At 35.6% G+C, this 26,242-nt stretch overlaps 5 protein-coding genes and 4 pseudogenes across 10 annotated transcripts; 4 read left to right on the top strand and 5 right to left on the bottom strand.

The window, feature by feature from the left end:
- Positions 1 to 973: 973 nt before the first annotated feature.
- LOC104773019 (protein PHYTOCHROME KINASE SUBSTRATE 2 pseudogene) lies at positions 974 to 2,550 on the bottom strand (annotated as a pseudogene). The gene has a single exon (XR_015595226.1). The product of XR_015595226.1 is annotated as a protein PHYTOCHROME KINASE SUBSTRATE 2 pseudogene (transcript).
- LOC104773030 (uncharacterized) lies at positions 2,450 to 5,280 on the top strand. Of its 2 annotated transcripts, none has more exons than XM_010497578.3 (10): positions 2,450 to 3,141; positions 3,313 to 3,410; positions 3,648 to 3,755; positions 3,945 to 4,027; positions 4,112 to 4,245; positions 4,335 to 4,384; positions 4,465 to 4,557; positions 4,632 to 4,723; positions 4,820 to 4,926; positions 5,020 to 5,280. In XM_010497578.3, exons 1-10 carry the CDS (start codon positions 2,926 to 2,928, stop codon positions 5,059 to 5,061), a joined length of 1,023 nt encoding a protein of 340 aa, XP_010495880.1. In that variant the 5' UTR covers positions 2,450 to 2,925; the 3' UTR covers positions 5,062 to 5,280. The 2 variants fall into 2 exon arrangements, with proteins under 2 accessions (XP_010495880.1, XP_010495885.1); XM_010497583.3 differs by having other exon boundaries at positions 3,644 to 3,755.
- On the bottom strand, positions 5,243 to 7,467 carry LOC104773043 (uncharacterized). The gene is made up of 7 exons (XM_010497595.3): positions 7,296 to 7,467; positions 6,917 to 7,132; positions 6,739 to 6,810; positions 6,453 to 6,520; positions 6,188 to 6,338; positions 6,013 to 6,096; positions 5,243 to 5,912 (listed from the first exon to the last, which is right to left on the bottom strand). The coding sequence occupies exons 2-7, from the start codon at positions 7,097 to 7,099 to the stop codon at positions 5,733 to 5,735; spliced, it is 738 nt and encodes a 245-aa protein (XP_010495897.1). The 5' UTR covers positions 7,100 to 7,132; positions 7,296 to 7,467; the 3' UTR covers positions 5,243 to 5,732.
- Positions 7,468 to 11,034: 3,567 nt separating this feature from the next.
- LOC104773003 (putative apyrase 3) lies at positions 11,035 to 13,835 on the bottom strand (annotated as a pseudogene). The gene is made up of 8 exons (XR_015595225.1): positions 13,247 to 13,835; positions 13,046 to 13,158; positions 12,490 to 12,597; positions 12,218 to 12,260; positions 11,920 to 12,087; positions 11,721 to 11,829; positions 11,436 to 11,633; positions 11,035 to 11,335 (listed from the first exon to the last, which is right to left on the bottom strand). The product of XR_015595225.1 is annotated as a putative apyrase 3 (transcript).
- On the bottom strand, positions 13,723 to 17,313 carry LOC104773011 (putative apyrase 4; annotated as a pseudogene). Its single transcript, XR_015595224.1, has 9 exons — positions 16,450 to 17,313; positions 16,146 to 16,258; positions 15,944 to 16,051; positions 15,689 to 15,731; positions 15,393 to 15,584; positions 15,216 to 15,313; positions 14,907 to 15,101; positions 14,722 to 14,819; positions 13,723 to 13,847 (listed from the first exon to the last, which is right to left on the bottom strand). The product of XR_015595224.1 is annotated as a putative apyrase 4 (transcript).
- A 1,517-nt stretch (positions 17,314 to 18,830) lies between these two features.
- Positions 18,831 to 20,084, top strand: LOC104772993 (ribonuclease 3-like). The gene is made up of 4 exons (XM_010497549.2): positions 18,831 to 19,028; positions 19,131 to 19,286; positions 19,382 to 19,580; positions 19,668 to 20,084. The coding sequence occupies exons 1-4, from the start codon at positions 18,927 to 18,929 to the stop codon at positions 19,889 to 19,891; spliced, it is 681 nt and encodes a 226-aa protein (XP_010495851.2). The 5' UTR covers positions 18,831 to 18,926; the 3' UTR covers positions 19,892 to 20,084.
- Positions 20,085 to 21,639: 1,555 nt separating this feature from the next.
- LOC104755716 (ribonuclease 3-like) lies at positions 21,640 to 22,881 on the top strand. Its single transcript, XM_087495215.1, has 4 exons — positions 21,640 to 21,830; positions 21,977 to 22,132; positions 22,239 to 22,437; positions 22,522 to 22,881. The coding sequence occupies exons 1-4, from the start codon at positions 21,726 to 21,728 to the stop codon at positions 22,743 to 22,745; spliced, it is 684 nt and encodes a 227-aa protein (XP_087351341.1). The 5' UTR covers positions 21,640 to 21,725; the 3' UTR covers positions 22,746 to 22,881.
- Positions 22,882 to 23,689: 808 nt separating this feature from the next.
- On the top strand, positions 23,690 to 24,950 carry LOC104772974 (ribonuclease 3-like; annotated as a pseudogene). The gene is made up of 4 exons (XR_015595222.1): positions 23,690 to 23,872; positions 23,946 to 24,104; positions 24,275 to 24,479; positions 24,548 to 24,950. The product of XR_015595222.1 is annotated as a ribonuclease 3-like (transcript).
- LOC104772975 (uncharacterized) lies at positions 24,437 to 26,224 on the bottom strand. The gene is made up of 5 exons (XM_010497527.3): positions 26,016 to 26,224; positions 25,813 to 25,901; positions 25,565 to 25,717; positions 24,936 to 25,091; positions 24,437 to 24,825 (listed from the first exon to the last, which is right to left on the bottom strand). The coding sequence occupies exons 1-4, from the start codon at positions 26,137 to 26,139 to the stop codon at positions 24,939 to 24,941; spliced, it is 519 nt and encodes a 172-aa protein (XP_010495829.1). The 5' UTR covers positions 26,140 to 26,224; the 3' UTR covers positions 24,437 to 24,825; positions 24,936 to 24,938.
- Positions 26,225 to 26,242: the final 18 nt, after the last annotated feature.

Genomic DNA, 26,242 nt, shown 5'->3' with positions numbered 1-26,242 from the left:
GGTAATCTATAGACCAATGAATTGGTTGCTCAATTATTGAAAAAGTGGACCTTCGAAAGCGACGCAATACTTATCTTCAAGATCCATTGATACTTTGGGACAAGGTTTATATTTTCTTGAAAATTTTGGTTTCATTGAGGTTACTGAAATTTGATATCTGGATTCAGTGTATTGGGTTTAAGATTCAAAGGTTGGCTTTTTTGATTAAATGCAGCTGGTAAAGTCTGTATTTTAAATTAGAAGTTTAGAACTTTAGACTGTATCACAATCAATTTTTTTTCTTTTCTCAAAACCTAACATTCTTCCTGAGTTGGTCACAGAGACATATCATCATCAATGACACAATTAAGGTTTTGTCCACGTCTACTTTATCTCATTATCATCACATGGTGATGAGATGATTTCTGGTCTTCTGGACCAAGAAGATTCTGGATTAGCTTTTAAGACATGTTAGGTGAAAGGACACTATCATTGTTTGATTGAGTTTCCTCATTAAAGGCTGTTTTAGGCAACTCGTAGGGCTTTGATTAAACCGTTAAATCTAGACCCTAATCAGGTATCTTTCTATTGTTGAGACAAGCACATGAAAATGAGGTGGACCATTTGTGTTTTGTGTCTAGTCTACGTGCTGCATTAAATCTGTCTCCAGAGCCAACAAAAGGTTACAATCACACCTTAATATATCACATGGACTTGCATTCTTAGTTATGTCTTATTTGCAGATTAGACCTCAAGTGTCTAGTCTTCACATGGTGCAGTTCCTGAAAACCTCAGGCGATAATAGGTGAGTTCTTGGACCACGTTCCATCTTTACTCATTTAGTCATTAGTGGTCATCAAAAGTATTTTTTTTAAGGATTGATTCATAATAAAGATTTTGATTTGCAGCCCTCTATTGACAAGCTCGACTATCTCGTTGCTAACTCAATTTGATCAGAAGTATTACTTTTAGGTACAAGAATTTGAAGATGGTATTAGCAAAACAAATGTTTTTCACTCAATAGACATTACATGTAAAGAGAAAAGAGCTCGGACTTTTGGTATCATTAAGTATACAAAAAAGACGATTGCGTGTGAGAACCCGAACTACTGCTGATCCTCCTTCTTGTTTCAACGCTTGTAGGATTAGCTTCTACGGGGAATCTTGGAACATAACTCGGTGTTCTGTTCATGCTTGTGTACGAATCACCAGAGACTCTAACAGATTTATGACTCTTGCATCCCAATAATAAACCACCACTGCTCGATTTCCGTCTCTGAGGAGCGGTTTCTCGGTTTGATTTCGCCATGATAGGGATTCGAGGAATCTGAAAAGACCGGTTCTTTTTGACAGGACTCGTTGCACATTCAGACATAACAGAGTAATCTGCTACACTTGCCGTTACTACACTCCACTGTATGCTTACCTCACTCGGTGCATAACCATTTGGTGAGTCTGGATCACTGCTTCCTTGCCTTGCAAGAAAGGGCTTTCCCTTCCCTGTTAAGCTCCCAATCTCAAAAAGATCTGTACTTACATCACTCACACTCCCATCTTCTTCTTCTTCAAACTTGACAGAGTTTCTATGTTCCTCAGCTTTAGCAGAGCTCGCGTATTCCCATGGGAATTTCTTCTGAATGATTCTCTTCTCAATGAGAGGAGATCCAAATATTTCCAGAGACTTCCTCTGCTCTAACATTGCTTCTTGTTGCTGTTTATGAATCTTCATCTCTGAGCTTAAATTCCCAGAGAAACTCGACTGAGTCTTGATCTTCTTCGGAGTAGAGCTTCTTCTCTTGTCGTCGACGACATCCACTGAATTCCAATTCGAACACACACATCTGCAGCCAAGATTAGCGAGAAAACTCTTCTTATTACTCGCCTTGTGATTGCTACTAGTATCCTTCTCCTCCTGCAAGTAACTGTTGCAGCTAGAGTTGTTCTTGATGTTCTTGTTGTTCTTCTCCATATATTTGTTCTGGAGCAACAAGCTTTGGCTATTCCAGCTGGATTCAGACAGAAGACTCGGGGTTCCCGAGGAATTCTTCGAGCTTTGCTTCGGACCAACTACGATTCTCTCGACTGGAACTTCAGGGATTGGAAGAGGAGACACAAATCTAGGACTGTGGTCGGAATCCATATCTCCATTAAAGTACTTCTCAGCACCAAACACACTGATCTCCAAATCTTCAGAACCTTTCTTGTTAACTCCAAGAACATCTGGATTGATACCGCTCATGAGGTTCTGCTGAGTGAGAGCATCTTCCTTGCTTGTTAAGTAAGAAAAAGAAGTAGAAGAAGAAGAGAAAGGACCATAGAGACTGCTACTGTTATTGATGTTCATCATGAAATCAAAAGATGTGTTTGGAGTTGAAGAAGATGAAGTTAAGGTAGTAGCCATTTTTTGTTTTGCATTAGTATTTTCTTGTAGATGATTTAGGTTTGAGAATATAAATAGAGACGAAATGAAGGAGTTACTGAAGCTATGTGTCACTTGTTCAATGCGTGTCGTGTAGCCTGTAGGTTCCATTAGTGGGACAAGATTGCATATTTGCCAGTAGAACTGTGCTAATGCTCGAAAAAACATTAATTATTTTTGTCTTGGTTACAAAACGAAGACGAATTTTTTTTTATTAAATGTAAAAAGAAAATAAGTGGATATGATTCTCCTAGGGAACAAAATTACAAATTAGGAAACACGAGGGATGTACGTATTTTTGTGACATACTGTGACCTTTTCTGATAAAGACCCTCCGAGTTGTTTTGGTCCTTGAAGGCTTTGGGCCTATTTTGATATAATTGGGCCTTAATTTATTACGGGGTTTTTTTTACCCGCCCGTGTTAGTCGGATCTTATCTTCTTCGTCTGTGTGGAAGTTCAAGTTCTCTCTCTCTTAAGAAGAAGAAGGAAAAATAAAAGTTTTTTTTTCAATCAAAGAGTTCAAAAATGGTTTCACAGATAGTCTCTTGTTTATCTCAATCTTCGTCTCTTTTATGTTTCTCCGATTCACGGAGGATCATTCTGCCGAAGACTTATAACCGCGACGGTTTGAGCCGGTTTTCTCCGGGATTTGCTAGCCGCCGGTTATTTACGGTTAACCGGAGGAAATGGAGAGCCCCTTGCATTTTCAATTCTGGGAAAGAACCTGGAGGAGATGGAAAGGTTACTGTTTCTCTGACTCTAGCTCAATTAGTTTTCCGGTCTGAATTTTTCTGAAGCAGCTCTATGTGTTTTTTTTTTCTCTTTCAATTGAATCCAAATTGTATTGAATTGTGAATAAAGGTCAGGTTTTTAAGAAAATATTAAAGTTTTAATTGGTTTTTTTTTTTCTAGTTACAAGGAGGTAGCTCAGAGTGGCCGATACTTCAGAGGTGGGAAGTTCCATGGGAATGGCAGACGGTTTCCTTAACTTCGTTCGCTTGTGCATTAAGGTACTCTCGTCAAAAGCTTTCCTTTGGTTGAATTTAGGGTTGGATTTTGATAAAACGTAGACTGTGTGATAGGATAAATGTGATGGTTGAGTAGATAGTTCTGAAAGATAATCTCTCTGTTTTGGTGTAAGTAGTTAGATGTTCAGTGACTATCCTCTGTATGAAATGATTTTCGTCTCAAGTTCTTTAACTATTATTGATGTATGGGGGAGTGAGATTAATTGTGTTCCCAGGCAGTTTTGTTTTGACAGGATTAACCGAGATGGCAGTCATACCGCTTTTAGGAATTGATGCTGAGAAATTGAGTTTGGACGATAAGGCTGAAATTTTGTTCCTGGATCAAGGGTACCAAAACTTCTATTCTTTGTGTGTTTCCAGTTACATACATAGTCACAGTCTTAGCTTTTATTTACTCTGTTAATATAAACTGATTATAGAATCTCCCCGATTTTACTTTGTAAAGTTAGTTCTTTCTTGAATTTTTAAGTTCTTGAAATGTCTTATGTTGAATGACTTTATCTAACTGCTTTGCAGCTTAACAACTGCAGTGGTGCTTGCTGTCATATTCACTGTTGCCAAAACCTTCGAGCCACTTCCTGAAGATATTCTTCGCTATGGTATTTTTACTCTTCTTTTTACTCGGAATTTGTCTTGCATGGTTTGTTCTTTTCTTGGCATATGACATTTCGTTCAATCTTCAGATTTGAGACAACCCTTCAACCTGCAAAAAGGATGGCTCGTGTGGGGTGGAATCGGTTTAGTTGGGGCTGTTGGTGCTATTGCGTTAACAGGTGTTGCTTTATCCTTGTTCAGAACAGAAGCACCCGAGAGGGAGGTTAGGAGGAGGATTCACTACCATATTTTATGTTTTTTTCTGAAATATCTGATGGATAATGGTAATGAGGCCTAGTGTGATGTTTTCAGGTAGACTCTTTGATGAAGCTTCTTCCATTAATTGGCTCCTCAAGCATCAGGTATTTCCGCAAAGCAATAGAAATCGAGGATGAGCATTAATACTAGGATTCTGATCACATTGTACATGATGATTTTACAGCACCTTAAGCTTAGTGGGCATAACTGGAATCCTTGCCCCACTTCTTGAGGAGACTGTCTTTCGTGGATTCTTCATGGTCTCTCTTACCAAATGGTAAAACCTCTTGTCTTTTTCTCATCTGGTTCTGGACAACAGCTTACTACAATTTGTTTTTCTCGGCATTTCAGGGTCCCAACCCCAATAGCAATTATCATCAGCTCAGCTGCGTTTGCCCTTGCTCATCTCACACCCGGTGAATTCCCACAGCTGTTTATTCTAGGTATAACATAACTCAAAACAATAGCATTAGCTTCTTCTCATGGTTATAAACATCTTTGGATGAAAACAAGTATCTTTCGTCTTCCATTCGGTTTAGGAAGTGTTTTGGGATTATCATATGCACAAACCCGCAATCTCATTACCCCTATGGTCATACATGGTATTTGGAACTCAGGAGTTATTTTGCTACTCACTTTTCTTCAGGTTGAAAACTCTCTCACTCCTATGATCACTACAATGTTAAAAGGACCGATCAACTCTTAACTTATGTTTGTGTATCCTTTGTGTTTTTTGTAGATCCAAGGGTATGACATTAAGGAACTATTGCAGGCAAACTAGCTTTAAGCTTTCCTCTTTGTTCTGTCCGGAGTTAACATCAAAAAGCTTAATCATGTAATCAGTTGTAGTAAGATCTTTTGTATTCGAGAAAAGAATTCATACTTTATGCAATTTGGGTTTTGGTCGAGTTACATGTGATACATAGCCTTATTACCACCATGACAGTATTGTATGACTAAAATGATAGAGAAAACAAATTTATTTACACAGACTACAAAATATGTGTCTCGGCTTTACCCTATAAAGTGAAATGCTCACCTCCCCAATCGAGTTTTTGTTGAAGTACTTAATGTACATTACAATCTAGGAAAATGGCACCAAGAACAGAAACTCTTAATTTAAGATACACAGAATCTTTCTTAGATTCTAATACTTGAAAGAAAAAACCTAAGCTAAGTTAGGACACTCCTTGTTGTGAGCCAATTCAGATGGATGGTCCTGTTGCTATTGGATATTGGTTAATAATTTCACACCACATATGATTCTTCAATGATTTCATCAGGAAAGATAGAGTCAATTGCTCTGCAAGAAGTGAAAAGAAGAGGTTTGATTCAATGAATCCTATCTTCTCTCCACTTACTGCAAACTACTCTCTTAACAGCAGCAATTCAAGAATCTTTCTCTGATGAAATCATTGAAAAGCATATACCTTTGGTGTAAAAACTATTATATCACGGCTCCATTGACAAATAATTAATCACGGCTCTAGGTTGCCGCGAGCTAAGCACCAGTGCAAACCGAGTGGCCAAGGCTGCTGCTTCCTGTCTTTGTCTACGCCGATGCAGGATACTGATGGCTGATGCCATGATGTAGCAAGGAAGAAGAAAACTGGCAGTTCGGAGTAAGAAAAGCTGCAAATAGATTTTGAGGTTAAGAGTTAGAACTTTGAAGAAACTTCCAGTATATGCCCTTAAAAGAAGAAGAAGAAGTTGAAATTTGATTAGAACTTACAGAAAGTATTGAAGAAGGATCATCTTCACCATCTGAATAATCTGGTATAGTGAGTGCATGTCGCAATAGAAGAAGAGTCATCAACTGCAAAAAAGAGAAGAGGAATGTTAAAAGAACTTGGTAAAAAGTCTGAAAGTGGTTGATGAAACTTGTTGAGAAGCTTTTGGAGACTCACTATTAGAGCAGCTGAGCGGAAAAATGCAGCTCCAGTGGTATCTGAAGCTGTATATTCATCATACTCTGCTTCTAAAATCTGGCGTTCAGCTTCAGCGATTGCCAGGAGACGTGGATCGTTTAAATCCAAACCTGAGATTCTCCATCCTCCACTAAAACAAAACAGAGAAGAATAAGTCAGAACAAATTACAAGTCAAAAAAAAAAAAAAAAAAAAAAAACCAAACCTTAAGTTAGTATGACAGAACAATGGGAACAGATCATTACCCAATGTCAATAGTAGTTTCTTCAGACAGAGGTGGAGGTGGTGGAGATGTATATCCAGATTGGTATGGCTGGGATAAGAGAAGTTAAGTTGAGTTAGAAATTCTCAATCATCAAGATAAAACTAGTATAAGAAATGAATGATCCTAAAATAGTCACCACCGCCATTAACAAATGCATTCTTGAATTGCCTCCTCTTAAAAGCTCATATCAAGACTCAGTTTCTAGTAATTTCATCAGACATCTCTTCAATCCAAAAGACTACCTACGACAAAAGGTGTATATATACCTGATGACAGATCTCACATAAAGTGTTTCCCTTTTCATTGCACCAACGCTGAACACATTTCCTGTGAGCATACTGATCAAAACACATAAACTTTGAGTCAGTCAAATACTCTCAGCTTTTCCTAGTGTGACCATCATCATGAACAATGAGAAGAAAGAAAGAAAAGAAAAAAAACTACCTTTAAGGTACCATTGCAAGAACAAGGACTCTCAAGATTCTCAATAGCACAATCCTCCTGACAAATACGGCACTCCGCCAACGAAATCAGTGAATCCTCCGTAGTAGTAGTAGTAACTCCGTCGTGGATATCAATTACACTATCCTCCGCGAGAACCGGTACTTGAACCATGTGATTACTCATCTTCAGTGTTTTCGAAAACCAAATTTGAAATCCCTAAATACAAAAAAAAAAAAGAAAGAAACAAAATTCACAAGTATATGAACTCTAATCAGACATTATGAGCTAAAAAAAAAAAATCCGATTAAAAAAAAATAATAAGGATCACGCCGACAAATTACAGCCAATATCGGAGAGATTGAATCGAGATATTATTCACCTGAGCTGAAAAGATCGGGAGAGATAGATGTTAGCAGAGAGACCCCCAAAAAGGAAGAAGAAGTCCAATAAAAATTTTATCGGGAAGAAGAGATGAGAGAAACTTTTTTTTTTCTATGGCAAATTATAATATTTTCCCGGAAAAGACGCCTACTGGGGGAAAAGGAAAACGCTTTTTATAGCGGGAGAGAGAGATAACGACGTCTTAAAAAGACTTAACGGCTCCGTTAGTTTATAGCCGTTGACCAGAGTATAAACGGCTCTCCTAGTTGCAATCTAAAAATTCTTAAGTACTACTAGTCTTTGTTTCTTTTTTTTTATTTGCATCTATCTATATCATCTAGTAGTCTTATTATTGACAACACTAGATTATACTAATTCATTTATAAAAGTTATCTGTTGTTTGATTAAATTAGTTTAAACCGAGTCAATTAACTTCAAATAATACAGCTTTTCATCATCATCATCACCATCATCATCATACAATATGTTGTTTTCATCCTATGATCAGTTCAAAACTCATCACTTTCATTAGTCTTTTAGATTCTTTCTTTTTTTTGCTTTTTAACTGTCATTTATATATATATATATATATATATATATATATATCTATATTTGCACCCAAAAAAAAAAAACTGTAGCACTTATATATAATTTTTGAAAACCATTGTTTAGTTATTTTTTTTGTTTTCCTTTTATAAAAAAAAACTTGATACATTTTTGAGTATTAATTATCTGAATAGAGTCGATAGGTTAATATTATTTTTATATTAATTAGAAGTGAATAAGGTTAATTACGGCAAGATACAACTATGAAAAAAGTCGATTCTTTAATATAAACGTTTGGTTTGAGGAATATATTAGAAGAAACATGTATAAACGCGGTTGACCATGAATTGTCAGGTACATAAATGTTGAATAAATATATGTTATAGTCCTAGTTGTACGGTTTGAAAATTATTGACCGTTGTTGAGTTATTCCTTATAGAAATTGTCAAGTATTCTCTCATTCATTCCATAAGAAATTTTTATTTAGTTGATATAAAAGAAGAGACATGGTCACGTATTCATGATATAATTCCTATATACAATAATCTGACACACATGTTGACCCAAAAAGTGAATGCAGATATCATATACTCCCTTTATTGTAGAGACCGATAAATGTAAAGTTCTTTGGGATTTTGTAAGTTTTATTGTAGCTAGGTTCTATATCAATGTTTGCGTTAGAGAACCAATTAAGGCCGTTTCTATAACTTTGCAGAATGAACTGTGGGTTTGGGTTTACATATATAGTAGTCGAAACTGATCCAAAAGGAAGAAAAAGAAAAAGATCATTGGCTTCGATCAACATAATGAACTTTATTCTACACCTACTATATAATTAATAATACTAGCTAGCTAGTAGTATTATTCTACGTAGAATTCGGGCTAAGAAACTACTAGTGGTAATTATTTTATCTATCAGGTTGTTGTACACTTGAATAGTTCAGAGAATGCAAAAGTCAATTTTCTAAAAAAGGTAGTATTAAAACTACAATTGGCACTTCAAATAACTGTAAGGTCGCAGAGGTTTTCTTAAAATGTCGATATTACACACAGACCACCACATATATTACCGACAATGCATATCGTAAGATCGATTACACACATGATACCATTACCACCACATATATTGGCGTGCAATTTATTATGAGTAGAGCTAACTTAATTATTCCACGAAAGGAAACGATCGATGACTACCAATACAATAGTTTCAACACACAATGTAGCGTAGCATACATTTTTTGAGTCAATTACACTCATTTTCTGTATTTGACTACGTCATTTAAAAGCCAAGCATTTTTCTAGATTTACCACTGTAATCAGAAGTGGGTGCGGCAGTATTTAGTATAAAAGCGCCCAACGCCCACATCTAGTGGTATGTTTTCTTCTCCTGCTTTAATTACTCGCATACTTGATTCTGCAGCCAAAAACAAACATATATAGCTTTTTTTGTTCATTTTTTTGTCCCAAAACCTAAACTGACTAATCTTGAACTTGACCAATAAGAACATGTACCTTTCATCATCAAGAGCAATACCAAGACCAAGACTATCGTGAAGCATTGAGATTATATATGCTGATGAGAAGCAATAACGATGCAAGTATTTGTCCTTAGTTAACTGTTGGGTATTTCTCTTTCAGTTTCGACCATTCTAAGACACGGTTACAAGCACAACTCGTGTCCCAGAACTCCCAGCATCAATAATGACGCTGTATGTTGGTGCGGGATTCAGCACCCCCGACATACCGAGCTAAACCAGAAATACTAATTGATTAGTTAACCGGGAAACCGGTTAAGGGCTCGATTAGGTCAACAAGAAGTCAGTTCGGCCAAAGTGTAGCCTTGAAGAAGAAGGAGCCGACTTCCACTTCGGCACGGCGGCCGACTGAAGCAATGAGGCAGTTTTCCATATCTCACTTCGTCCGATAAGGAAAGTTAATATATTGTAATCTTAGAACATGTATAAAGAAGGAGAGACTTCTCCATTGTAAGGATCCATAATCAAATACAATAATCGAGTTTTCTTCTGGTTCTTAGCAATAAACCCTAATTCTTTTGAATTTTACTTCTTTACTTTCAATTCGAAGGCTTAGATCCGTTTCCTAGAGAGATAACTCTATTGAATTTGTTTCCCTCCCTAAACAAATTCATTGTGGAAACCTAGTTTCTACACTGTAGCTGAGTGAACTTCTTTGAAATAAGCTCCTAGAGAACAGAGCTGAATCTGAAACGAAAACAAATAGTAACCCTAACATGATAGCTACGGAAGCGACAGTTAGCAAGATAATCGATTTCGTGGCATTCTTCGACTTGGGTTTAGTGAGCGTGTCCGTCGACGACGGAGATGATGGTTGGTGCTCAGGTAGAATCTGAACCTTGAGAGTATCCATCTCTGATTTTATATATGTTTAACCTGGAACAAGCATTGCATCTAGTTTTAATCATATGAGAACCATAACGAAAACTGAAACAAGAAATCAATAACAATATAAAAACGTAGTGAAAAATACGTAACCGAGGCAATTTCTCTTTGTGTATTCTTCTTAACTAGACTAAAATTTGATTTTGTAACTGATGAGAAATTGGAGTCGTGCGTCCAAAATGGCCTTTGGAAGACCTATATATATAACTAAAAATGAGCTCTATTCTCTTGACCTACTATATATAATATTTTTCTACATAAACTCTTTTACAAAACCAATCATCCAGGATAAGAAACTAATGGTAACTGGTAATCAAATTATCTAGATCTCTAATTTTGTTGTAGACCTAAACTGTCAAAGAAAAGTAAAACCAATTAAAAAAAAACTGTCCGATCCCAAAATAGAAGGACTTGCCAACAAAGGATCGTCGTCACTCCCGGTGGTCCAAATTCTTAGCCAATCCTATGCCCATATGGTCACCATCGAGAGTTTTATATCTCTGTTAGGTTATGCCAGCCTCAGACTAAGAATCTATTAGTGGTAAATTGATTGAGATATATATATATGTAGGACTATATTATTTTTCAAATTTTTAGACCAAAACTCTAGTTTCACCACAAAAACATTTTAACTACATGCCTACACTTAATGTAAAAACTACTTTTTCGAATAAATTTTACATTATATTCAAAAAAATTGATTGAAATGTTTCAAAACATTATATATTATTGAGAAGAACACAACAAAAACTGCATACAATACAGTCCCACTAACGAGAACAGACAATCCCACGTAGGGATAAATTATTCATACACGCCCATTAAAGGGCGTAGCTAACTTATTACATTTGAAAAAAGAAAATAGTTTCAACTTTCAAACACAATTTAACGTAGACTACAAAAATATGATTTCATATTTTGTAATTGGCTACGTTACTTAAAAAAGCCAAGATGTTTTCTAGATTTACCACCTTTATTATAAGAAGTGGGTGTAACAGTATCTAGGATAAAAGCCCCTAATGCCCAATCTAGTGGTATGTGTTTTTCTCCTGCATTACTTGCATACGTGATACTGCAAACAAACCAAAACATATATAGTTTATATCTTTTCCAAAACCCGACAATGAGAGATCTTTAAATGTTCTGAATTCATTCATTAAATTAACGTTTACCTTTCATCATCAAGAGCAATACCAAGACTATCGTGAAGCATTGAGATAATATATGCCGCTGAGAAGCAATACCCACGCAAATACTCTTCTTCAACTGTTGGGTATTCCAGTTTCAGTTTTGACCATTCTTCTCCACAATATTTTTCTCCAGCTGGAATCAGTTCAGACAACCAACCCTTTTCTCCCAACTCAAAAAAACTGATTCAAATTTCAGACAGCAACCATATATATCTGATCAAACAATATCTCCACAAACTCAGACATATAATATTGACATTATGAGACTGGATATATACCTTAGCGGTATAGAAGAAATTTAATGTAGCCAAAAAACTTCCTTGAAGATCAGTTGTGAATGTTGATCCAATAGAACAATGCTTATATACACAGTTCTCTGTACACAAAATTACCAAAACACACCCATAAGAGATCAAGAGCGAGCAAGGGAAGATATTATTTAGCTATACCAACAATGTTCTTTTACCATTTCCTTCTTGCAAAAGTGCAAACGTAGCGGATCGGCATTTTGAGAAATTACCAGCAGCTTGAAGGGAGCCTTTTAATTTGCTTTCATCAGCTAAGAATCCGGATGAATATTTCTGTGAGCTCGTGTCGTAGATGTACCCTTTAGGAGTACAAGGGTCTTCAACTCCTGTAGAGTTGTATGGATTGAAACACCATTTATGAGTTTTGAGGGAGACAAATTAAATATTTCATTTGCATAAATTCAAAAGTGTGATTTTTAACTAATTTAATAAAAACTTCCAAGTTTAAAAATTAACCGAAGTTATGCAGTGATTCCAGTAACCTTTTTAGAGCTGCATCCTGCAAGGTGACAAAAGTTTATAGCTTCGTAAAAATTAATATAAGGAATAAAATCCTGTTTGTTTGGTAGCATTATCTACTATAATTTTTGAGAGGGGAACAAAATAAATTCAGCGATTAGATTAGATGACACGATTGCAAAAAGTTTCCCACCAACTTTTTAAAAGGATAAAATCTAAGTAAACAAGTACTACTGAACAAATAAAATGCTCTGGTCTCAAAAAGTTACCTTCCCATAATGGAGAAAGCTGTGACTGTAGATTGTGTATGAAACATTTCCATAGGCTATCGTACGCGAGAACTCAGGAGGCACATGGTCACTTGACACAAATGTCACCTAAGCAAAATGCGCAAAAAGTCATCGCTTATAATAGACGTTTACCATATATAGTTGACTTTTTATATCTAGTAACCTAGATATATTATTCAGTTGTTTCTAAATTTGTAAAACTTTTAAGAAAATCTAAAAACATCTTTCAATTTCATTTTGTTTTTGATTTCTGATGAAATTTTATTAAAATTAGAAAACACTGAATCACATTTTCCTACATAAATTAACGGAAAAAGAATTCCATAATTATATTATACTATATAAAATCTGGCATCACTTAAGTTGAGCTATATTTGATTTTTCTTTTCTTTATATAAATGTACAATAGGTACGGTATTCATAGTAATATTGTCTTTTCCAAAAAAAAAATGAATTGTTTTTGCATGTTTTTGTCAGCATACCCACGTACATACATTTGTCTCGATAACATATTTTGGGAGAAAATAGACTAAACCTGTGCAGAAGCTCCGCCGAGTTCAACAATTCCCGTTGTTTCTAAGGGATCACTTCCAAGAGAACCAAGAGCGTGATTGGCAATTACCCAAGCATATATACCTTCATCAGATCCTGAATATTTTCCCAATAATTAGCATGCGCTTTCCAATTTGCCGAATGAAGAAGAGTTGATTCCAAAAAACAGAAGAAAAAAACTAACCAGAGATAACAGTAGCCCATTCGTCTCGAAAGATAAAACCAGAACATCTAAGAACTCTTCTTGTAACGTCAAGAATCTGTTCTTGAACAGGCACTTCAAGCAATCTCATCCCAGCAGTGGCCATTAACCTAATGTCACTCTTCTTGAACTTTCTCTTGGGAATTCTCTTCTTAGCAAACTCCACAAGCTTCGTCACTGACACGCTTGCTCCCTTGGGGTTATCAGCATACGCTGACAAACCAGGAGTCAACTTCATATTAGCGTAATGCTTCTCTCCGAAATCGAAAACGGGTTCCCCGAATTGATCAAACCAGTACGTGAACACATGAACTCGGGTCCCCGAACTCCCGGCATCGATAACGACGCTGTACCGGAGTGAACTTCTTGGGCAAAGCAAACTTCCGGAGGATAGAACTGAACTTGAAACGAAAACATATCATAACCCTAACGTAACAGCCACGGAAGCGATGATCATCATTAGCAGGATCAACGATTTCGTGGGTTTCGACTTGGGCTTTGTGAGCGTGTAAGGTGATGATTGGTGCTCAGGTAGAATCTGAACCTTGAGAGCATCCATCTCCGGTTCCATCTTTCAATTAACCTGAAAGGAGCATGCAATCGTTCCGTTAAGGAAACCGTAACCGAAACTATCAAAATAATCAGTAGCAACAACAATTAACGTAATGAAAAAACGCAAGATAATAAAAGACGTAACGCAATAGCAATAAACGTAGTGAAAAAAACGCAAGACAAAAGATTTGAAAAAAACGTAACCCAATAAGTAAGTTATAGTTTTGAGTCTTCTTCTTTTAGTCTAGAATCGGAGTTAGGAATTGCCGTTCGAAAGACGTACAACTTAAGTAATGAATCTCTCTACACCTGCTCTATAAAATAAAATAATATAAATTATAGTATGGATCAATAATTGCGAGATGGTAAGAAATTAGTGGAAATTATTGGTAATCAAAGTAACTATTGATTCGACGAAGACTTGTACGGTAAAAAAAAACGTGTCTAACACAAAAAGAACACGAACAAAAAAATCATCACTGGCGGTGGGCCAGTTTCTTAATTAATCAACCGGTTGTGCATGCTCATCGTCGTTTCACGTATGGTCCGTTCTGGTCCCATCAAGAGTTTGTGTCTCGGTCGACTCATGCCCCGTTGCTTCTGGCTGGATAATTACACTTATTTACCTAATTTTTAATTTTTTTACCCACAAACCTTAAAGTCACACACTAATTCAAATTGGTCTTCAACTTTTTTATTGGTGGCCAAACTATTTTCACAAAAAGAGACTAATGAAGAAAGTAGCATGAAACACGAGTTTGCGTAAAATATAATTAGATAATAATAATTTACCTTTTTTTATGTGAAACATTTTTTTTATTTTTATATAATAACTATACAAAGTTAACTAAAACCATTGTTGTGTTTGGCTAAGTTACTCGAGTCAATAATTTTTCTAGATTTACCATTGTAATCAGAAGTGGATGTGGCAGTATTTAGGATAAAAGCACCCAATGCCCAATCAAGTGGTATGTCTTGTCCAGCTTTACCAGCAAACCCAATTCTGCATAGTAATAATAATTATTATTAAAAAAAAGACATAATTTTAGATCAAGACCAAAACACTGAAACGATCTAAATATTTTATTACCTTTCATCATCGAGAGCAACACCAAGACTCGTGAAGCATTGAGACAATATATGCTGATGAGAAACAATACCGAAGCAAATTCTCGTCCTTAAAAGTTGGATATTTCACTTTCAGTGTCGACCATTCCTCTCCACAGTATCTCTTTCCGGCTAATATCAGTTCAGACAGCCAATGCTTTTCTCCCAACCCAAAGAACTGAATCATACAGAAAAATGTATAAGACCAATTGACCAGTGTTCAAACAATTAATTCTCCGGACATTCAGATCGAATCATGACGTCGACTAACATGAGTTCAAAGGATTTTTACCTTCGAGGTGTGAAAGAAATTCTCTGTAGCCAAAAAACTTCCTCGAAGATTAGGTGTGAATATTGATCCAATGGAACAATGCTTATAAGGACATTTCTCTGTACTCAAAGTAAAACCAATAAGAGATAGAAAACTGACACAGTGAACAATATTCAGAATACCAATTATGCATTTTACCTTTTCCTTCCTGCAACATTGCCAATGTGGCGGATCGACATTTTGAAAAATTACCAGCACCTTGAAGTGAAGCTATAAAACGGCTTTTTTCAGCTACGAATCCGGATGAATCTTTCTGTGAACTTTTCTCAAGGATGTATCCTCTAGGAACACAAGGGTCAGTAACTATTCCTTCCCCTGTAGAGTTTGCAGCTGCAAGTATTGAAACACTGTATTGAAATTTAAGGGGAAAAAAACTTATTTCAATTGCCTAAACTCCAAATTGCAATTATTTCAAAGATTTATCAACAACTAACATGAGTTGTGTAGTGAATCCAATAACTTTTCTTGTGCTGAATCCTGCGAGAAGACAAAAGTTAATAGCTTGTTGAACATTATCACGGATAAAAATCCTCTGTTTGGTAGCATGTTCTACAATTCTGCGGAAGCATAGAAAATCAGAGACCACTAAGCAGCTAACAGAGATACAACTACATTAAGTTTCCAAACATTTAAAAAGGGCAAATCAAAGAAAACAACTTCAGACAAAATACTCTGCTCTCAGCAGTTACCTGCCCAAAGTGGAGGAAGCTGTGACTGTAGAGATTATATGAGACATTTCCATAGGCTAACGTACGCGCGAACTCCAGAGGCACAAGCTCACTTGACACAAATGTTACCTAAATGAATGCACAAACAGTCATCACCTAACAGTTGATCAACTATCACACAGTTAAGCTATCAATAACAGATTTGACAGGGGAAAAACTAAACCTGGGCAGAAGCCCCACCGAGTTCAACAATTCCTGTTGTTTTTAAAGGTTCACCTCCAAGCAAACCAAGCGCATGATTTGCAACAACCCAAGCATATACACCTTCATCAGATCCTGGATATCAAAAAGTCTCATTGCAACACAAATCCAAACCACTCCAATACTAACAAGAAGTGTTAAAAGCGCACCAACCAAAGGTAAACGTAAACATATCAACTAAACACTCTCATTTACTTCCACAAATGAACAAGCCAGTGATTAACCTAAGATTCCCTAATCTTAAAGAACAACTGAAGAAAACTAACCAGAGATAACAGAAGCCCATTCCTCTCGAAAAACAAACCCAGAAGATCTAAGAACTCTTCTAGTAACTTCAAGAATCCGTTCCTGAACAGACAATTCAAGCAATCTCATTCCAGCAGTAGCCATTAACCTAATGTCACTCTCCTCCAACACTCTCTTAGGAACTCTCCCTTTAGCAAATTCCACAAGCTCCGTCACTGACTCACTCACTCCCTCCGGGTTATCACCGTACGCAGACAAACCAGGACTCAACTTAAAACTAGCGTAACTCTCCTCTCCGAAATCAAACACCGGTTTCCCGGATTCAACCCGGTACCCGAACACATGAACTCGGGTCCCCGAACTCCCGCCATCGATAACGACGCTGTACCTGAGCAGCGAAACTCTCCGATTCCTCCGAGAGCGTACGATTGAAAAGCAAACAAACAATAACCCCAACGCGATAGCGACAGAAGCAACGATTAACAAAATAATCGATTTGGTTCGTTTTGACTTGGGTTTAGCGAGTGTGGACGGCGATGATTGGTTGTGGTGGTGACCAGGTGAAGTCTCAACCTCGGGAGGATCTATCATATCTGATTTGAATTTCAACCTGGAACGAGCACTAGGCCGTTGCATCAAGGTTTAAGGAGCTTTAACGGGAAAAAACGGATAAGGGATCATGAGATCTGAACGTGCACGCAAACGAAACGTAATAATCTAACAATTATCGTGAACCTAGTTGAATAATCGGAGATCGGGAATGGGATCGGAGACCGCCGTGCCGTCGATGAAAGCTGTCAGTCTCCGATTTCGTAGTGGTGACGAAAATTATTTGGTCGACTCGAGTGGAGCGCCTTTTTTACGAATTTACACACCTGCTCCTCACAATTTGGACCGGGTCGGGTTATATTTTAACCGTTTGATTGTCGGATCCTTCTAAGCGAAACAGAAGTAGTAAAACGCGGGTGACTCCGATTTTAAAGTACAATCGTATCAATCGATTTTAGTTATCTCTCATGGAACGGATCGGTTTAATCCAAGTAACCATGGTAGAGACTCTACTATTGTTTTTATGGATTCTTTTTTCTTTTTTACATATAACACGATTAAATCAAATATTTAAATTCGTCTGATAATTGAAATATGTAAATACTCAAACCAAATCAATTCAGATCAGACGACGACAAAAAAAACAAAAAAAAAAAATCAATTCAGATCAGACGACGACAAAAAAAAACAAAAAAAAAATCAATTCAGATCAGACAAATTCAATAAAACACGAAACCTCTTAAATCGCTTATTTATTTTATGAATACTCTCGTCTCGTGGTTGATAAAACACGAAAAGTTTGTAGGACCTTTTTTTCTTTCTTTTGTGGTTTTAGATAGTGAATTCAAATTTGTCCAAAAAAAAAAAAAAAAAAAAAGATAGTGAATTCAAAATAACGCTGTTAAACCATGTCCAATTGTACATCACTACATCACCGGTAAGCACGAGTTAATCAACGGCAGAAGTGGATAAGTAGTGGTCGCTAATTCTATAATTCCACGTACCTTACTTTTCCTCCATTATTCCATATTATTTTCATGTTGCTTAATTAATGCATGTTTCTTTTTTTGCTAATCCTGGACAGATCCTTAACAATTAAACTATGATTGCTACATTTGACCCTTCCTTACTAAGCATTAATTAGCGCGAATCATTAAACGCTAATCCTGGACAGATCCTTAACAACATGTTCACATCACATGCTTTAAGCCTGTAACTTACACTCCTCCTCGTACTTTTAAATTTCTTCATACTGTACTTTCTTCCTAAATTTTAATATCAGTTGAGCACGATAGAAATGGACATCCCTCATCATAAATATTTTAATGTCAATCCTTTTTTTTAGTCTACACTCGGATCAGTCCGCCGAATTGCCCTTTAAGTAGTTTGGTCTGCAATCCTTGGATAGTAGTATATAGGGGATAGTGCAAGTCCACGTTTTTGTAAATTATGCATAAATATTTATAGGAGGAGGTAGATTTAGATATAGTTGGTTGATTCTAAGAGTTGATATATTCGTTTAAGTTTGTTGATAGTGACAAAGTTCTCAAAACAAAAGTCTATACATATAACTAAACAATAATCTATATAAACTATTAAAAAAGAAACAATATAAACACGCAAATAGTGACGATTGCATGCATTATGAGACTTGAGAGGATTGAAAATATAACAATCAGTTTTCTAAAATATGAGATTGGAGTTTACAATCTACTTGTAAACCGTAAACATGATTTTTCCCCAAATATTAAAATGAATTGTTTTAAGGGGATCGGATATACGGATCTTTTTTAATTAATCACGAAGATATTAACAATAATAATAGATGAATAATTAACAAATTAAAAAATAGGGGTATTACAAGGGATATGGAATTTGCATTTGTGTATAAATTGGAAGCCGAAATGTCTAAATCATGCATCACAGAAACGAATAGGAAAAAACAAAAATGGGAGTAAAGGGTTGGGCTATCCTCAAGTTTCTAATGTTTCAAAGTCTTTTCGTTTCACAATCTCAAGAAGACTTTGATTTCTTCTACTTGGTTGTTCAGGTGTGTAATCTGACGATAAACCCATTTTTAAACTTTCTGTGAAACATTTCTAAATTTTATGACCAAATTAAGTAATATTTGTTTGTATTTATATATTTGCAGTGGCCAGGAGCCTATTGTGATACAAAACGTTCTTGTTGCTATCCAACATCCGGTAAACCTGAGGCAGATTTCGGTATCCATGGTCTTTGGCCTAATTATAAAGATGGTTCATGGCCATCAAATTGCGATCCCGACAGCCAATTTGACAGATCTCAGGTATACATATAATAAATAAATGATCGTGTAATATTCCTATATATTTCTTAAGAAATGGTTTTTTTCTAATGTAAATTATGTATATGAATGTATAGATAGAAGACCTGCTAAGTAGTATGAAAAAGAATTGGCCAACACTATCGTGTCCGAGCAACGAAGGGTTCAACTTTTGGGAACACGAATGGGAGAAACACGGCACGTGCTCAGAATCAGTAATGGACCAGCACGAATACTTTGAGAATGCTCTTAAACTCAAAGACAAAGCCAATCTCCTCCAAATCCTCACTAACTCCGGTATATATATAGATATACACCGTTACTATTCATGTGTGTACATTTTAAACTCATCAATGACCATTTTCTTTTGGTAATATATTGTAGGAATTAATCCGGATGATGAATTCTACGATCTGAATAAGATCACCAACGCGATAAAGGATGGGATCGGATTTACGCCAGGACTCGAGTGTAACAAAGATCCGGAGCGTAATGCCCAGCTATATCAGATCTACATTTGTGTCGATACATCAGGAACTGAGTTTATCGAATGTCCAGTTTTGCCTAGAGGAAGATGTCCATCTAAACTCCAGTTTGCTAAGTTCTAATTATATCATTACATGTTTTATATATGGTTTCTTGTTATGCCATATCTCTATCTATTGTTATCTTTTCTAATTTCTCTTATCCAATCTTGTTTCTTCTCTCTTAATTATATATGTCTTCTTTTATTATCTTTTCTAGTTTCTTGTTATGTTTTTTTTAATCTAAAATTTAAATAAGATAAACTTTGGTATACATGTGGACTAAAACATACTGCAATATTTGTCATTATGCAGTATACGTTTCATGAAAATTCAACCCTAATGCATGCATTCTAAATATCCCCGATGCTATAATGTCAAAAAGAAAAAATAAAAAAAGTATAGTATAGTTATGTTTTTGTTACAGTACTTACATAACATATTCTTATTCATTAGCTTAAAATACTATAGTTATTTTCTATGTATCCATAGGATTTTTTATCTTTTCTATATATAAAAATATCAGTTTACACAGTGGTGCTGTGGTATTATCAAGTGCGAAATGGCAATTACATTTGTCTGTTAGAAAAGCCCATTACTTTTACATATAAGCCTGTCTAATTAAGCTTTGTAAAAGGGAAATAGGGTGAATGAAATACCATCATTAAGAGTTTTTTTTATTTTTTATTTGTTTGGTGTGTCTAAAAATGAAGTTGTTGTTGTATGCATATCCATTGTTGAGAAACCAGCTGAGAATTTCAAATTAATAAACAAACGTAATAACAAATTAAGAAAAATATTATATTCATCTTTTTGGAGATATTAATGTCACATTAATTGCTGGGAAATAAATCCAAGAAAAGAAAACCAAAAAGTCAAGAAACAAAAAGAGCAAAAACACATGAGAGGAATCATCATCGTAATTCGTAAGCTTCTTGATTTTACAGAGTCTCGTTGTGTCTTTTTGGATATCGCATATTGATGGAAGCATACGTAGTTGACCCAGTAGAAGAAATTGAAGTGCTGTAGTGGCGAGGAGCAATATGCGATATCCAAAAAGGATGTTGTCCTCCGACGGAAGGCAATAAGTCGCCGGATTTGTGTTCAATATGATTACTACATTTGACTCTTCCTTACAAAGCATTAATTAGCTAATAATTAAACGTTAGCTGGTATGAACATTAGTTGGTTATTGATATATATATATTGGGTCACATGTTCACATGCTCTAAGCCTGTATGTAACGTACACTCCTCTTACTTTTTTGTTGTTGTTTTTATACGATGATACTTTCTTCCCAAATTTTAAAAGGGATGAGCTAAGCACAATAAAAATGGATATCTCTCATAACTATTTTAAAGTCAATCTTTGTTTTTTATAATCTCCACTCGATCGGATCAATCCACGGAAATGGCCTTTTATATTTGAAGTAGTTGGTCTGCGATCCTTGGATAACATAACTGTCATAACATAGTGCAAATAACGTTTTTGTAAAGTATGCATAAATAGTTGGTCGATTTTAATAATTGATTGATTTGTCTAAATTTGTTGATAGTGACAAATTTCTCAAAACAAAGTCTATTAATATATTTCTTGACCAAAAAAAAGTCTATTAATATATCAAAACAATTAAAAAGCACAAAATAGTGATGACAATTGCATAACAATCAGTTTTCTAAAATATGAGATTAAGTTTACTGACCTTAAATAAATGACTTTAATTTCCCAAATATTAAAATAATTGTTTAAGGGAATATACAAATCTTTTTAATTAATCACGAAGACATTAACAATAATCATAGTTGAATAACATATTAAAAATGGTATCATATGGGAATTTGCATTTGTGAATAAATTTGAAGCCGAAATGTCTTTAATCATGCATCACATAAACGAATAGGAAATAAAAAACAAGAAGATGGGAGCAAAGGGTTGGGGGAGTATCCTCAAGTTTCTAATGTTTCAAAGTCTTTACCTTCCACAATCTCAAGAAGACTTTGATTTCTTCTACTTTGTTGTTCAGGTCTGTCCTCTGATTTAACCCATTTTATAAATTTGTTTTGTTTTTTAAACAACATATATAAACTTTATGTCCAAACTTTATATAAACTTTTTTCCTTTTCAAAAAAAAAAAGCTAGTGATTATTGTTTGCTACTGTATATTTGCAGTGGCCAGGAGCCTATTGTGATACAAACCGTTCTTGTTGCTATCCAACATCCGGCAAACCTGCGGCAGATTTTGGCATCCACGGTCTTTGGCCTAATTATAACAGTAGTTCATGGCCATCAAATTGCGATCCCGACAGCAAATTTGACAGGTCTCAGGTATACATATACATTCATAAATGATGGAGTATATTTTCATATTTATATATTAAGCTATGATATATATATATATATATATATATATATATATATTATGAATGTATAGATAGAGGATCTGCTAAGTAGTATGAAAAAGAATTGGCCAACACTATCGTGCCCGAGCAACGAAGGGTTCAAGTTTTGGGAACACGAATGGGAGAAGCATGGCACGTGCGCAGAATCAGAAATGGACCAACACGAATACTTTGAGAATGCTCTTAAACTCAAAGACAAAGCCAATCTACTCCAAATCCTCGCTAACTCCGGTATATATATAAACCACTACTATTCATGTATACATTTTAAACTTATCAATGACCATTAATTTTCTTTTTGGTAATTAATTGCAGGAATTAATCCGGATGATGGATTCTACGATCTGAAAAAGATCACCAGCGCGATAAAAGATGGGATTGGATTTACACCAGGACTCCAATGCAACAAAGATCGGAAGCATAATGCCCAGCTATATCAGATCTACATTTGTGTTGATACATCAGGAACTGAGTTTATCGAATGTCCAGTTTTGCCTAAAGGAAGATGTCCATCTAAACTCCAGTTTGCTAAGTTCTAATTATATCTTTTTGTGTTTTTATATATATGGTTTCTTGTTATGCAAGATCTTATCTCTTCAGTTGTTATCTTTTCAAGTGTGAAATGGCAATTACATTTGCCTGCTACAAAAGCCCATTAAATTTACATCTTAGCCCATCCAATTAAGCATTGTAATTAGGCCTGGACATAAAAACCGTACCCGAATACCCAATCCGGAACCCGACCCGAAAAACCGGGTTCGGGTTGGGTACGGGTTTGCCTATAAAACCCTATTGGGTTCTATTTTCTAATACCCGTGGGTTTGGGTTAGGATCGGGTAATACCCGATACCCGTTTGGGTACCCATTAAACCCGAACATATAAACATATTTATAATATTTATCATTAATATAATGCAATTACCCCAAAATTATGATTATAATTTTGAATATTTCATTTAGTTTTATACCTAAATATCAAAAATAATCAAAATATATAAAATATTTTGTTATGTAAGTCAAAATTTAACTAAATTTATTTAAATTTAATTATATTTTTTCGGGTACCCGGTAGTTCGGGTACTAATCGGGTTCTAAAATTTGTAACCCAAACCGACCTGAACCCGATAGTACCCAAACCGAACCGAACCCATATATCTAAAAATACCCAATGGGTACTATTTTTCTAAACCCGTTTACACGAACCCGAATGAGTAATACCCGAACCCGAACGAGTTACCCGAATGTCCAGCCTAATTGTAATAAAGACTGAAATACCATCTTAGCTTTGTGTAACTTTTTTTTTTTTTGTTCTCTTCTAAAAAAGAAGTTGTTGTATGCATATCCATTGTCGAGAAACAAGTTGAGAATAATAAACTAATAAACAAACGTAATAACAAATTAAGAAAAATATTATATTCATTTTTTTGGAAACATATGATTGTTAGGCACCTTTCCTTTTGTTTTTTATAAGTACTGTATATGATTAACTGTCACAAAATTGCTGGGAAATAAATCCAAGAAAAGAAAACCAAAAGGCATGAAACACAGAGAGCAGAAACACATGAGAGGAATCATCATCGTAAGCTTCTTGATTTTACTGAGTCTTGTCGCGTCGTCATCTCAAACAGCACCACCAGACTTCAATTTCTTCTACTGGGTCAACTACGTATGATTCCAACAATACATACATAAATACATTTATGCAATAAGTTTATTTTTTATACGTATATCATCTGCAGTGGCCAGGAGCAATATGCGATAGCCAAAAAGGATGTTGTCCTCCTCCGACGAAAGGCAATAAGTCGCCGGAATTTATGATCCATGGACTCTGGCCTCAGTTCATCAATGGCACTTGGCCTGCCTTTTGCGACCAAACCAATCTCTTCGATATCTCCAAGGTTATATACATCCATCTTTATTCGTATTTTAATTATATGTTTGGTTTTGGGATCTACTTAAACTCCCAATTTTGGAGTTAGTGATCATTTTACGAAAAGAGATTAACAAAATCATCGCAGCAGTTTTACAAAACTATTCTTGGATTGTATCTGAATTGAACAAATAACAGATATCAGATCTAGTAAGCAAAATGGAAAAGAAATGGACAGAGTGGGGAGTGTGGGTTTGTCCAAGTAACGAGACGAATCTGTGGGAACACGAGTGGAACAAGCATGGCACATGTGTCCAAACTGTCTTCGACCAACACTCTTACTTCCACACCAATCTCAAATTCAGACAAAAAATCAATCTCCTCAGCATCCTTAAACAAAAAGGTACACAAAAGTTTCAACAAGAAAACAAAACCTGGAAACTTTCTGATCATTGTATGTTCATTGTGTAGGAATTAAACCAAATGATGGGTTTTACGGTTTAAATGAGATCAAGAACGCGATCAAGTGCGTGATCGGATTTGCACCAGGTATTGAATGCAACGAAGATGTAGAGGGGAATAAGCAGCTTTTCCAGATCTATATATGTCTTGATAATTACGCTAAAGAGTTTGTGGAATGCCCTTATGTTCCGGATAAATCATGTACTTCCAAAAATCAAGTTTCCAAAGTCCCCGGAAAAAGATTCTCTTGGTGAGCATCTAAGTGTGATGGCTTCAGTTTCAACTACCTAGAAACCAAGAGAGTGAGCGTTTAATTTGTTTCAATAAGAGAGTGAAGGCAAGAAGCTTCTATAACTATATGATGAATGTAATGAGTTTTTGAGTGAAGAGTTTAAACCTATTATGGCAAGAATCCGTGTTGCTTAATTGCAATTTCAAAGGCTTGCATTCTTTCGCCTCGAGCATTCCCATTTCGATCATAAGATGATATCTCGTTTATCTTGAGGTCAATAGAAGCCTTAATAAGCTCCTCTCCAACCCGTTTTGCTGCTTCCTGATATACATAAAAAAATGGAATCAAAGCCAGATACTAGAAATGATCTTTTCAAACCAAAAGACAACACTATTGTTTTGTTACTATATTATAGAGATGTAACTTCAAATATGACAAGAAACAACATCATGTAAGCTAGTCTCTTCTATCTTATCTAGTCTGGAACTCAATGCGGTCATCTCTAAGAAAGGCAACCAGTTTCTCAATTCTAACACGAACGAAGCAGAGACAATGTCACCAATAATACTATACCCCGCGTAGATAACAAAGCAAACTCCAACAAAATGCTACTTAACCGACTAAACTCTTATCAATGATCCAAGAGTAGAAGAGCAAAGACAATGCCATCAGTACTATAAATGGCTTAGATAACAAAGCAAACTCCAGCAATATGCTACTTGACCGGCTAAACTCTCGATTGTTTCAGGTGATACATACAGAGGATTCAAAGTATTCAGGGAGACTGAACTTACAATGACAGTACATGGAGGATCTCCACGAATGGACTTCTGCAATGTACTAGCGTAGAACAAACACTTTTTGTTGAAGTCATCCACTAACATAGCATACAGTTGTTTATCTGAACAGAATACTGAAAGCCTTGGTTTTGTTTGTGTTCCATTAAACTGTCCCAAAACAAAACAAAAAAAAATAACTTACAATTAAAACAATGTTGCAAAAGATTCAAACTTTTGTGCAAAAACGACTTGAGAAAAGTAACCTTCTTCCTGCTCCTCATGTTCCTGGTTTTTGGGCTCTCAACTCGAGCATTCCCTCTTGCTTCAATCACAAACGGCTTTACAGACATATCTGATTTAAAGGGTCGAGAAATTAGTGAACCAAGCAAGATGATAAAGGATAATTAAACATGGAAGAAGAAGAAGAAGAAGAAGAGAGTAAGACGAACTATACCCACTCACTTACTTGTCAATCGAATTGGATAGAGGAAACAAGGTTTCAGACGAGTTCCGAGAAAGTCAGAGACTCTAAACGGAAGAGAACTCAAAGCAGCCATGCGAGAGGTACCCATTCTCATTCGTAAAATCATCGAAAGTCGAAAGATCTCACTAAACTACAGAGGGGTAAAAAAAGACAACTTCTCAGCGGAATTTAATCAAACACCTTCTGTGCATTCGGAAAAAATTAATAAA

This window comes from Camelina sativa, chromosome 3 (genome assembly GCF_030686135.1).
Source record: "Camelina sativa cultivar CO46 ecotype springtype chromosome 3, ASM3068613v1".
In the NCBI taxonomy this organism is placed as follows: Eukaryota; Viridiplantae; Streptophyta; class Magnoliopsida; order Brassicales; family Brassicaceae; genus Camelina; species Camelina sativa.
The sequence above is the reverse complement of the archived record's forward strand: the minus strand, read 5'-3'. Positions and strand labels throughout refer to the sequence as shown.

Coding starts and splice junctions, on each gene's coding strand:
- LOC104773030 (XM_010497578.3), top strand. CDS start 2,926: ATGGTTTCACAGATAGTCTCTTGTTTATCTCAATCTTCGTCTCTTTTA. Junction 3,756..3,944: donor ATTTTGTTCCTGGATCAAGG/GTACCAAAACTT, acceptor ACTGCTTTGCAG/CTTAACAACTGCAGTGGTGC. Junction 4,927..5,019: donor TGCTACTCACTTTTCTTCAG/GTTGAAAACTCT, acceptor TGTTTTTTGTAG/ATCCAAGGGTATGACATTAA.
- LOC104773043 (XM_010497595.3), bottom strand. CDS start 7,099: ATGAGTAATCACATGGTTCAAGTACCGGTTCTCGCGGAGGATAGTGTA. Junction 6,339..6,452: donor GAAACTACTATTGACATTGG/GTAATGATCTGT, acceptor GTTTTGTTTTAG/TGGAGGATGGAGAATCTCAG. Junction 6,097..6,187: donor TCCGCTCAGCTGCTCTAATA/GTGAGTCTCCAA, acceptor TCTTTTTTGCAG/TTGATGACTCTTCTTCTATT.
- LOC104772993 (XM_010497549.2), top strand. CDS start 18,927: ATGGGAGTAAAGGGTTGGGCTATCCTCAAGTTTCTAATGTTTCAAAGT. Junction 19,287..19,381: donor GCCAATTTGACAGATCTCAG/GTATACATATAA, acceptor ATGAATGTATAG/ATAGAAGACCTGCTAAGTAG. Junction 19,581..19,667: donor CCAAATCCTCACTAACTCCG/GTATATATATAG, acceptor AATATATTGTAG/GAATTAATCCGGATGATGAA.
- LOC104755716 (XM_087495215.1), top strand. CDS start 21,726: ATGGGAGCAAAGGGTTGGGGGAGTATCCTCAAGTTTCTAATGTTTCAA. Junction 21,831..21,976: donor TCTTCTACTTTGTTGTTCAG/GTCTGTCCTCTG, acceptor GTATATTTGCAG/TGGCCAGGAGCCTATTGTGA. Junction 22,133..22,238: donor GCAAATTTGACAGGTCTCAG/GTATACATATAC, acceptor ATGAATGTATAG/ATAGAGGATCTGCTAAGTAG.
- LOC104772975 (XM_010497527.3), bottom strand. CDS start 26,139: ATGATTTTACGAATGAGAATGGGTACCTCTCGCATGGCTGCTTTGAGT. Junction 25,902..26,015: donor CTATCCAATTCGATTGACAA/GTAAGTGAGTGG, acceptor CCTTTAAATCAG/ATATGTCTGTAAAGCCGTTT. Junction 25,092..25,564: donor ATCCTCCATGTACTGTCATT/GTAAGTTCAGTC, acceptor TATGTATATCAG/GAAGCAGCAAAACGGGTTGG.